Genomic DNA, 12,196 nt, shown 5'->3' with positions numbered 1-12,196 from the left:
TGTGGCCCTTTGCAAAGGGAGCCCCACCCAGGCCAATCTCAGGCCTGATACTGAGAGTATGTCTTCACTACACAGAAGATCGATCTGGGCTGGGTCGATCTTATGGGGCTTGATTTTGCGTGCCTAGAGGGGTCATCCAAAATTAAACTATCTGGGGTCAACAGTCAACTCCCTGTACTCCTCAATATCACAAGTAGTAATGGCAGTTGATGGGAGGGTTTCTCCTGTCCATATGCCTCTGTGAGGACAGCCGGGTAAGTCAATTGTAGATAAGACAATTCTAACTATGCATTTGCCATAGTTAGAATTGTGTATCTACCATTGACTTGAATATCTAGTGTAGATCTGGCCTAAGAGTAATCTGGTACACATTTTGAAATTCACGTGTCAGCATGTTGTGTGGATCCTTTCTGGAGCATTCATCGGCAGACATGGACAAGATGGTACAATAGAAGACAGTGTGGAACAGCTATGCTCTGCATCAGTGGCAAGACTATCCACATGGATGGAATGACAGATCTTTCTTTCTTTCTTTGTCATTCACCCTCCCTATCGGTCCCTCTCCTTGCTGCCCTTTTCCAGAAAACTGCTTAAAAACAGAATCAGTGTTGGGAGATTTAAGATGGGAAGGGGCACGTGGCCCTGGGAATCATAGAACATGAAGGGAACCTGAGAGGTCATCAAGTCCAGACCCATGCACTCATGACAGGACCAAGTCGTGTCCAGAGTCTCTAGATCAGGTGTCCACGTTGGTGCAGAAAGTCTCATTAGTTCTTCAAATGCTGATTTCCCCTTGTTGGCTCAAGATGCCCATGTAAAAACTTACAGTTAGAAGAGTCAGATGAGCAATTGAAATGGGAGATGAGCAGTTTGAAAGCCTGGAAGCTTCAGGAACAGAAAACGGAACCATGGAGACTATGGTTCTCCACCAACCTGAAGAGGAAATGGTTTGGCTACAGTCCCTGACCCAGCAACTGAGAATGGGAAGTGCAGGCACAGGATTCTGTTCCCACAGAAAAACGTGATGACAGCTTGTATAAATATAAACTGCACCAACACTCAGGAGCGGAACAAAGACCTCTGCAGCCATGCAGCCGGACAGCTGCTCCTACAAATGGGAAAACACGGACCAGGTGGAGCTGACCGTGCCAGGAGCAAGCAGCAGAGGGAGAAGAGGTAAAGGTGAGCAGGCCTGAGGAAGGGTGTACTTGTGGTTAAGGAGCTGCCCCAGGACTCAGGAGACCTGTGTCTGACTCCTGGCTTTGCTCATTTGAGGTTGTCTGGTGCCCGCAATCAAGTACGGTTTCTCTCTCTCTCTTCCACTTAGTTCTCAGTTAAGTCTGGCTCTTCCCATCATCCGTATAAACGCCTTTGTTTTCATGGGACAAACTCCTCCCTGAGCCATGTTACCTGTAAGATGAGCACTTGGGAGTCCACGTAGGAGAGACTCAGCTGCTGCACAGCTGACTAACAGCACACCCACAGCCAGAAGTGTGTGTTTCTACTGGTGGTGCGCCTCTGCACACAGCAAAATTTATTCCACACACGGACAGAAAAAATTAGAGGGAACCTTGTCACTGAGTAACTGCAGTGCTCTGAGTTTTGCTGTTCCAGGGATGAAACCAGTTTTATGAACTGCTGCCATCATCTCGCTGGACTCTGGGAGAAATCTCAGGTTCCCTTAATGCACGAGGTTCTCACTCCTCACACCCAGACCCCAGCTTTCCACAACCCCTCACACCCAGCCCCTCCTATATTGCCAAATGGGAGAAAGGTTCCCCACATGGAAAGTGGAACACAGGGAAGGCTGAGAACCACCTCAAGTTATACACCCCATGGGGACTCTCTCCCCTCCCATTTCTAGCTGTCTTCTCTCGTAGAGAACTGTGTTCAGTGCTTGGCATCTCTCTGACCCATGGAACGTTAAGAGGAGTTGATCCTCCATTGTGAGATCTAACCAGTGTTCTCCCCACAGGTCTTTGCCTCTCCGATGCCACGCAAGCGAAAGCCGTTGTGATCCTGTTAGCCCTGCTGATGATTTGTTTTGTGGTGACCACAGCTCTGATTGTGATGAGACTCGGGAAATGTGAGTCTCCTGTTCATTTCTACCTTGGCCTCAGACTTTGCCTGCCCAGAGTGAGGCAGCTCTGACTTGTTTCTGGTGGATTTGAGCAGTGGCTCACAAATATGGTCAGAGAATTGGAGGCTCTGTGGAGACCTTAATTATGGAGCAGGGTAGGTAACTCTGAGTTAAAAGTGACCAGAGAATTCAAAGGGACAATATTTATGTGGGCATAACACCCCCGGATTTCCATTGTGCTTGTGCTCCTAAGTCTCACGTTTGTGGGGACATTTTAAAGTTGTGAAATTTGCACTGGGTGCTGGGGCCAATGCCCAGAGGGCTGACTCAAGGTCTCTCTAGCTAAGAGGGAAAATCTGGCAGTCAGAGCAATGCAACAGGGTTGTGAAACAAATACACCACTACAATTGCCTCTCGCCCATCGACAGGAGAGCTTGGGCCAGACAAATGCACTCCTTTCCTCTCTAACTTGGCAGTCAGCTAACTGTGCACAAACTGAGGCAGGCTCCTAGTGGCGGACAGAATCCTGCAGCGCTATGGGAAGGCGGAGCCCTTTGACTCTCAGCTCTGCTATGTCCGGTTGAGCTCTCCAGATACATTCTGTGCCTGTAAGTAGCAGCAGCTGCACTGCACATCCTGAGGCCTCTGGCAGCTCAGTGTAACATAAAGCAGCGCCAGTGCAGCTCTACATTGTACTGAGGACTGAGCTGGTGAGCAGAATCATGAATACCTGCGTTGAGCACAAGGTTCATGTAGCAGAGGATCACAGCTAGTGAGAGCTAATGCACACCAGAAGCCCTGGGTGGTAACTGGGAGGGAAGTGCACATTACAACTGCACAGACACCCCATACATACAGGTCAGGTTTCCCCGGCTCATAAATGTTACTCTGCTATCCAGAGGTCTCATGTTTACAGTGTCTCAGGATCTTGCTGACACCCAGCTGGATCAAGAGAGGATCAGAAATGGTTCCAAGATGAAACTGTCAGATCTCAAGGACTATCTAGGTGAGTAAAAACCCACTGTTATTGTGACGTACTCAGTGCCTTCGAGATGCAGCACAGTGATGCCCATGCAGGCCAGTGGGGTGCAGGCTTCTTACTCAGACCCTGCTGCCCGCAAAGGGGTTTGGAGCCCCACCTGAGTAAAGGTTGGCTGGTTTTGTGGCATCAGCAGGAATTCACAAGATCTGGCTTCCGTTCCCAGTTTTGCGGCTGACTGTCTGTGTGTGACCTTGAAAGAGCCACTGCAGCTCTCTGGGCCTCATGGACTTTTTCTTCCAAAGTCTGAGCACTGCTTCGGTCACCTACAGCGACTCCTGGGTAAGATCTTCCCAGGTGGAGGTCATGCTGCAATGGACCGAGATGGAGGCTGAGAAAGGGGAAGTGTGAGCAGAGACATGGGAACTAGTGCTGTGGTCAGTGCAGCAGCACCCTCAAGCTTTATCCAGGGTCCTACCACTTGCCTGGGATCCCTGCTGCTCAGCCAGACCCCCAGTCCTCACTTCTATACTACTAGCTCTGTGCCCCTTTCCTGGTGCTGCATTGCCCCCTGCAAGGGGTCCTGGGTGCTGTCCTCCCTCTCCTGCCGGCGGGTCCCAGCTACCAGCCCTGGGTTTCCACGCCCATGCCCAGCACTTGTTTGGAGGGGAGGACAATGGTAAGGGGGTTGCTTTAAGCACTCGTATTATTAGAAACCACAAGAAGTCCTGTGGCAACTTATAGACTAACAGATATTTTGGAGCATGAGCTTTCGTGGGCAAAGACCCGCTTCATCAGATGCATCTGGCAAAGCGCGTCTTTGCCCTCAAAAGCTCATGCTCCAAAATATCTGCTAGTCTATAAGGTGCCACAGGACTTCTTGTTGTTTTTGAAGATACAGAGTGACACGTCCACCTCTCTGACACTTGTCACCATTATTGGAAGTGTTCCTGCACCAAGAGCCGTACACTGATCATCCCATTTTACTTTGTGATTGGATGCATCCTGCTCCCCTGGTCCTTTCCCAGGTTTTATCCTGAGCCCAATTCATGTGGTAGCAGAATGTTGGATCGTAGAGCCCACATCCAGCACTTATGCAGGTGTGACCCATTGGGGAGCAGGTGTGACAGGTTCCCCCTCTGTGCTGATCCAGCCTTCCAGCTGTCTGGCCCAGCCCACATAAACGTGAGCCCGATTCTGATCATGGCTCTGCTGGTGTAACTTTGCAAAAGTCCGTGCTGTGACTATGGATTTACGCCTCCATAAAGAGCTTCATGATGCGGAAGAGGAGTGTGGCTATCTGATTGTGAGGTGACTGAAGTAAATATTCCCTCACTGAATACAAAATTCAATTGGCTTCTAGGACAATAAATGAGCTGGGGGTTGCTGAGGGGCTCAGTTAATACCACAGTGGGCTCCAGTAGAAGAGCATAGCTAGGTAGAAGGCCGTGGTTGGGATCAGTCAGTCTGTTTGCAGATGGATGGCTATAGATAGACATTTCCAGCTGCGGTGAAGAAAGGACTGAGCAGAGAGGCTGGAATAAATTTTATAGTGGGGGTGCTGAGAGGCGCTGAACCATGCTGTAGACCTGGTAGAGAAAGAAAAGCACTTCAAATCAAGAGGTGCAGCAGCATCTCTGCACCCCTCTTTTCAGCCAGTTTTGGTCTGAGCCAGCCCAGAAATGTCCACCTGTTGATTCCAGGGGCAATTTTCTCCCCTCTGCTGCCCTGACAGAGATAAAGAACCTGACACACAACATGTTGAAGGAGCTGGCAGAGACAAAAAGGGACAGTGACATATTCCAGGAGGCCTTGAGCAGAGTGCAGGAGGCGTTATGGAACATCACGGGTAAGGGGGCACCAGGCAGGGCGGTGGCACCATCAACAGCCTTAACCTCAAATGCCTGAAGTCACTGAAAGCCAGCAGAGAATGGCACTTTCCAGTGTCAAGCTCCCAATAAGCCTCTGGCCTGTGCACACCTGTCCAGATGGGAGCCCCCAGTCCAGCCCCAGTGGCCACTTAACATAAGGGGAAAAGGAGCAGTTCCCCCAGGGTCCCCAGGCATGAAAAGCCCTAAGTCTCCATAACTCCATTGCGTTTAAACAATTCGCTTTAATAGAGCCAGGTTGACGTGGATATGGCTCTGAGCAAAGCTCAGCGATTTCTTCTCTTAGCCTAAAGCACACACCAGACACAAGAATTCTCCAGAATCCACTGGAAATAGTAAGCAGTTGACCAGTGGGATCAGCACCACTTCCCCACTCACAAGCACAGAGTCTGAGTGTAGAAAAGAAACATTTCATAAAAGGGAGGGAAGTAACGTGGCCTTAATTTGGGAAAACGCCACAGGGCTCATAGACAAAACCAAGAGTAAAAGTCCCATGCCAAGTAGGTTGGACAATGTCCTCTTCCTCTCGTGGTCTTAAGTCCATCAACCCAAATGTCCCCATCTCATGCCCAGCCTTTCTCTGCACCCCTCTCACCGTCGCTGCCTTTGCTCAGGGCAGACTCAGAGGTCAGGGCTGCCTCTGCAGGGATCACCTCCCATCCTGAGTAAGCCAGGCAAAGCAGCAGCTTATTCACTCCACTGATCACTAGCCATCTGCCTGCTCACTGCTGTCCACTGCCACCCTGCTGTCCACTCATTGCAGCACTGCCGCAGTATTCGTCCCACCAGCCACCCTCACTGCTGCTGCTCCCACTGATCAACTGCTCACTGTTTTCACCAGCTTGAGGTGGATGTGGCTCTAGGCAAAGCTCTGTGATTTCTGCCCTTGGCCCAAAGCACACACCAGAGACAAGAAGTCTCCAGCATCCACTGGAGTAGATTTAAAATAATAAAAGTGATTCCTCAAGGAGCCTGTTTTAGCTTTGTTTATGAACGGTGGGGGAAAATAGGTGGAACCACTCTTGAAGCTCATACCCAGAGCCATGAGGTCTGGCTCAGAGCTCTTCTATGCTACAACCTTTCCCATCACCCCACTTTCAGTTTTACAGACTTCTGGCAAGAGTCCCTTGTCCTCCCAAGGTCGCCTGCAGTGACTGTGTCTCTCCCCTATTGAAAGTGAGTTAAACACAGTCTGTCTTTTTCTATATTCCCACAGTTATTGCCAGCCTGGATGATCACATTTCACAATTCCGGTGTTTGGTGTTAACACACTTTGTGGTCCCACAGTAACCAAATTGATGACAATAGCTGAAACACCACTGTATCAGTTAGCACACAGGAGCAAACTGTGTTTGCATAGACACACCCAGGGCTTCTCTTCCACTCCAGCAAGCTGCACTAGAAGCATTCCTTCAGAACCTGCTTAAATAGCATATAAAACCGCCCCTCCGGGAATGGTGGCAAAGTATGAATGCCTGCAATGAACTATTTGACAGGTTTTCAGGAGGGGGGCAGGAAAAATTAATGGGGAAGTTTGTGAAGAAATCCAGATACTGAATACATTCTAGAATTTCTTTCACTGCTTGTCATCAGCTGGTGGAAGGAAAAAGATTCTAATTTCAGTGAAGATGCAAATTCCATACAGTAAATTATTTGCTTGAACCCAGTGAGAATGCCAGACATAAATAAGGAACATGGATGTGTTTTTACACTTCAGTGGGACTGCATTTTAACTCTCTAATACAGGCTTGTCCCCTAATTTGACTTTCCACAGAGTTCATCTGCACAAAATGCCCACCTGGCTGGCAGCCTTTTGAGAAAAGTTGCTACTTCTTTTCAACATTGACTAAATCCTGGCCGGAGGCTAAGCAGTTCTGTATTGATCAAGGGTCTCATCTGGTTATCGTTAATACCAAACTGGAACAGGTAAGCTATCCACTCAGGTTCCTCTTGTGGATCATTCCACATGGAAGGAATTAAACACAAAGGGACAGATTCTGTGCTGTTACACCAGGATGAGTCTGGAGTTGCTCTAGATTTACACCAGAATAACTGAGATCACAGTCTGGACCAAGTTCTGCATGAATTAAGCAATCTCTTGGGGTGTAGGTTGCTGTTCATGGGAGACTGGGGACACCTGGATTTGTAGAATTATTATAGAGTCCAGTGGGGCCCTAAATGTAACGTTTGATCACTAGTGGCCTGGTTAGGGTTCCAGCTGCTGACCCAGAGGTGAAAGGCTCTGCACAGCAGCTCACTCCTACCCAGGGGAAGGCCTTTTCGTACCAGGGGGATGACCCCCCTCCAGATTCCTTATGAGGACTTTACAATAACCAGAAGGAACCCAGCCCTGAGGGACAGTCCACCTTCTGTTGTAAGCTGAGCCGGGTAACTGCTGGGAACTGGACTTTGGGAGATTAGCTGCTGCTGAGAAGATGCCCCTGCAGTGCAGAGGTGGGCAAAGAACTGCTGTGAATCTGGAGACGCCAGAACCACGATCAGGCTTAAGAGCAGTACAGCCCATAGTGTGTGTATGACCCCTCATTGACCCCTCCTCAGGCCCAGATTTAGGGCACCCCTTAGGAACCAAGGTGCAGGATGGGACTGAACAGGACTGCAAGAGGATTCCTTGGTCCCTCGCATGGAGGAGAGCCATGGCCCTGGGAGGGGTGAGAATCAGCAGCTACAGATTCTGCAGGCCACTGACACAGGCCCCATGAATCCCCTGTCACGGTCCTCACCTCCTGCTTGAGATTATGATGATCTTCTTCACCCGTTTCCCCACGCAGACGTTTTTGTCACGCTACATCACAGAGCCCGAAGTGTACTGGCTGGGCCTCAGCGACTCAGCGACGGAAGGGGAGTGGCGCTGGCTGGACGGCAGCCCCCTGTCTGTCAGGCAAGTGCCTCCTAGTTCAGCCTTTTTGGAGAGAGACTTGTCCTGTACGATCACCTGTTCTTGCTTTATCTCCTCTCCATATAAAGCACCAGAGGGAGTATGGCTATCAATGCAATTGATACTAGAAGGGTCTGTGGTCCCCTCCACGTAAAGATGGTTATGAGTTGGCTGCTGCCTCCATGCTAATCTCATCGTTGGACTCGGGATGTTCTTGGGAAGCGAAAAGCTGCTTTACCATGGGGCCTTGTGAATGTCACGCCAAGGAGCAGGGCTGGCGAGAACTGGAATGTGTTCCAGTAGCGAGAGCAATGGAGAAGGAGGCAGCACTCCCTGTTTCCATCCTCAGCTCTCGTGGGGTAGTGTAGGCTCGTGATTAGAAGCGGGGGATGAGACATCAGGGCTCGTGGGTTATAGTCTCAGTCCCACCAGTGTGCTCTGGTGGCAGGCTGAGAGGCACATCTCTTCCTGCTCTATGCCCCAGTTTCCTCACCAGTAACAGGGGCTGGATACTGATGTCTTCCAACCTGAGCACAGCTGTGGCTGAGCCAGACTACCCCTACTCTGTGTCTGTCACTGACCCTCCATGGCCCTGACCTTTAGGACACTACGCTGAGGAGTCAGGGGACAAATCTGCCCATGCCCACCTTCACTTTTACTCCATGGAGCTCTGGTTTCCTTCTCAGGTTCTGGGGGTCAGGGGAACCCAACAATGTTGGGCCACAGGGGGAGGACTGTGGCTCACTGCAATTCAGCGGGAAGTGGAATGATGCCATCTGCTCCAGGACTGAGCTCTGGATCTGCGAACGGCCGTGCTAGCTGAGTTCCTGAACCCACAGCCAGGAGGGGAGCTCTCACAGCCAGTCCACTGTGGGACTGCTCAAGAGTTGTCATCTTGCTAAATCCGTGATTCTCAGACTGCTGCTGGGGAGCTGCCAGAGGCTCTGTCATGTGTCTCCTGTGGGTCATTGTGGCACATGACATTCAAACACTGTGATGTAATTATTAACTAATCTCAGCTATTAACCAATGAGGATGTTTTTATCATTGAATCATAGAATCCTAGGGCTAGAAGGGACCTCAGGAGGTATTAGAGTCCAGCCCCCTGCCCAAAGCAGGATCAACCCCAAGTAAATCATCCCAGACAGCACTTTGTCAAGCTGGGACTTAAAAACCTCTAGGGATGGAGATTACACCACCTCTGTTGGTAACACATGCCAGTGCTTCACCACCCTCCTGGTGAAAGAGTTTTTCCTAATATCCAATTTACACCTCCCGCTCACTCTTTTCTTCTGCAAACTAAATAAGCCCAAATTCCTCATCCTCTCCTTATAGTTCATGTGCTCCAGCCCCCTAATAATTTTCGTTGCCTTCTGCTGGACCTGCTCCAATGCATCCACATCCTTTCTATATTGGGGGGCCCAGAACTGGATGCAATACTCCAGATGTGGCCACACAAGTGCTAAATAAAGGGGAATAATAACTTCAATAGATCTGCTGGAAATGCTCCTCTGAATGCACTCCAAGATGCCATTAGCTGTCTTGCTACAAGGTCACAGTGTTGACTCATACCCAGCCTCTCATCCACTCTAATCCCCAGGTCTTTTTCTGCTGCACTGCTACTTAGCCAATTGGTTCCCAGCCTGTAACAATGCTTGGGATTCTTCTGTGCCAGGCGCAGGACTCTGCACTTCTCCTTGTTGAACCTCACAAGATTTCTTTTGGTTCAATCTTCCAGTTTATCTAGGTCACTCTGGACCCTACCTTCCAACATGTCTACCTGACCCGCTAGCTTTGTCATCTGCAAATTTGCTGAGGTGCAATCAGTTCCCTCATCCAGGTCATTAATAAAGATGTTGAACAGTACTGGCCCTAGAACTCTAGGGCTCTCCACTCGAAACTGATCACCAACCAGACATTGTGCCATTGATCACTACTCATTGGGCCTGACTGTCTAGCCAGCTTTCTATCCACCTGACAGTCCATTTATCTAATCCATACCTCCTTAATTTATGGACAACAATATTGTGGGAGACTGTATCAAAAGCTTTCCTAAAGTCAAGGTATATCACACCCATTGACTTCCCCATGTCCACAGAGCCAGTTACGTCATCATAGACGCTACTCAGATGGGTCAGGTGTGACTTGCCATTGGTGAATCCACGTTGACTACTCTTGATCACATTCCCCTCTTCCAAGTGCTTCAAAATGGATTCCTTGAGGATCCCCTCCATGATTTTTTCCAGGGACTGAGGAAAGCCTGACTGCTCTATGATACCCTGGAATGTCTTTCTTTCCTGTTTTAAAGATGGGCACTATATTTATTTTTTCCCAGTCATCTGGGACCTCTCCCAAGCTCCACAAATTTTCAGAGATAATGGACAAAATCTCTGCAATGACATTTGCCAATTCCCTCCGTACCCTTGGATGCATTAAATCTGGACCCATGGATTTGTGTATGTCTAGCTTTCCTAAGTAGTCCTTAACCTGTTCTTTCCCCACTGAAGGCTGCCCACCTCCTTTCCACAATGCAATGCTTAGTGCAGTAGTCTGGGAGCTGACTTTGTCCGTGAAGACAGAGGCAAAGAAAGCGTTGAGCACCTCAGCTTTTCGCACATTATCTGTCACCAGGTTACCTCCCTCATCCAGTAATGGCCTGACACTGTCCCTAATCACAACTCTTAATGTTAACACACCTGTACAAACCTTTCTTGTTACCCTTCACATTCTTTGCTAGCTGTAGCTCCAATTGTGCTTTCCCCTTCCTCATTACTCCCCGGCATTCTCCAGCAATATATTTATACTCCTCCTTAGTCATCTGTCCAAGTTTCCACTTCTTATATGCATCCTTTTACTGGGATATTAAGGAATTAAGTTATCTTCTTGCACTAAGCTGTTCACTTATATGGTGTGAAAATAATAGTATCTATTTCTCTTGTTATACTGTTTAAACAAGGATGGTACTATGGTGATTGAAACTATGAACTCACCCTATTCTGGCTTTTTGGAGTAATGGTGGTGGCTAATTTGGCTCCTGAATGTCTGAGGTTGGCCTGTCACAGCTCTGAATGCTTGGTAGTGACTGCAGCGAGTGCAGCTAATGTGACAGGATCCCGGAAAGTTGAGGTAGTGATGCTGACTGATATTGGACCATACAGTCCATTTCCCTCCCACACCAGGGCCACCCCTCTGGACTCTCACATTACATATGGCTCCTGTTCTTCCACCAAAGGATGCAGCTCCCCCGACTGGTCCAGCTCATCGCCAGGCTGTTTGTCCTGATGCTGGGCCAGAGTCTGAGCTCAGGTGCCTTGGTGTAAAGGCCGAGGCTCTGTTGGCTTCAGTGGAGTTACCTCTAACTGATGTTGATAGCAGTGAGGTCTGAATCCAACATCCTTTTCATCCGTCATCCCATTGCTCCTCGTGCTACCCTGGGCTTCCACAGACAGGAAGGATGAACTTGCTTTTTAAGGCACAGCACTGGGTCCTGGGTTCATTTCCAGCTTGGCCACTGAGTCGTTCACCTGGCTGCCGGCTCTCAGATCTGGACAGGTGACCCCACTTCTATCATCATGGCCTTGCACCATGCCTCAGTGAGGCAGAACTTGTGAGCAGCATCTCAGCACAGCCCACAGCAGGGAACTATAGGATGGGGCTGGCCACAGCAGCAGGTCAGCCATGTGCTGCTGTCCTGTCCCAGTGGAAGTGGCCCTAGGTGTATGCAACACACAGCTGTCTAGAGCATCACTAAATTTGGGGCACCCTAAGGCCAGCCCTGCTCATGTGGTTCCCAGGGAGAACTGTAGCCTGGGCCACCTGAGCAGTGGCCAGTGCAGCTGGCTTCCAGGACACTGGCTGTAGGGACACCCCAGCAACTGGCTGCAGAGTGTCTCCAGCAAAGGATAGTGTGGGTATCCTCAGAGACACTGGAGCAGCTGGTCACGGAGCCAGCTGCTTGGGCAGCCCTGCAGTCAGCCATACCAGCCACTGCGGAAGTCAAGGAAGTTACAGACAAGGAGCCCTATCCAGCATTCCCTGTATGCTGAGCACTTGGGCAGCCACTCGGGAGAGACTCAGGTGCTGTCCAGTTGATTAGCAGAGTGCCTACAGCCAACAGCATATGTTTCTACTGGTGGTGCACAGCCCCAGTGACTTCCAGCGTGTGTTGCTCACACTGTCTCCCATGAGCACACTGTGTTTTCTACTACCTGTTACGGATAGGTGCATAGGGAGCCATCAGCCTGGTTACGACTGTGATTTGATGGCCTGTAGCAGACACCAACTAACACCCGCTCTTGGGCTCTCTGTGTTAGGACACTGAGCAACAAGAATTCACGGTCATTACAAAAGTG

General features: G+C 49.7%; 1 protein-coding gene across 1 annotated transcript; it reads left to right on the top strand.

Annotated features, from left to right (window-relative positions):
* Positions 1 to 1,088: 1,088 nt before the first annotated feature.
* Positions 1,089 to 8,785, top strand: CLEC17A (C-type lectin domain containing 17A). The gene is made up of 7 exons (XM_074980394.1): positions 1,089 to 1,182; positions 1,976 to 2,086; positions 2,997 to 3,086; positions 4,795 to 4,908; positions 6,723 to 6,874; positions 7,738 to 7,847; positions 8,531 to 8,785. The coding sequence occupies exons 1-7, from the start codon at positions 1,089 to 1,091 to the stop codon at positions 8,661 to 8,663; spliced, it is 804 nt and encodes a 267-aa protein (XP_074836495.1). The 3' UTR covers positions 8,664 to 8,785.
* The last annotated feature ends 3,411 nt before the right edge of the window (positions 8,786 to 12,196 follow it).

Source organism: Carettochelys insculpta, chromosome 29 (assembly GCF_033958435.1).
Source record: "Carettochelys insculpta isolate YL-2023 chromosome 29, ASM3395843v1, whole genome shotgun sequence".
Taxonomy (NCBI): Eukaryota; Metazoa; Chordata; order Testudines; family Carettochelyidae; genus Carettochelys; species Carettochelys insculpta.
The sequence above is the reverse complement of the archived record's forward strand: the minus strand, read 5'-3'. Positions and strand labels throughout refer to the sequence as shown.

Excerpts from the sequence above, each read along its gene's own strand:
- CLEC17A (XM_074980394.1), top strand. The coding sequence starts at position 1,089 with ATGCAGCCGGACAGCTGCTCCTACAAATGGGAAAACACGGACCAGGTG. Across the intron at positions 1,183-1,975 it reads CAGAGGGAGAAGAGGTAAAG|GTCTTTGCCTCTCCGATGCC; the intron begins GTGAGCAGGCCT and ends TTCTCCCCACAG. Across the intron at positions 2,087-2,996 it reads TGTGATGAGACTCGGGAAAT|TGTCTCAGGATCTTGCTGAC; the intron begins GTGAGTCTCCTG and ends TCATGTTTACAG.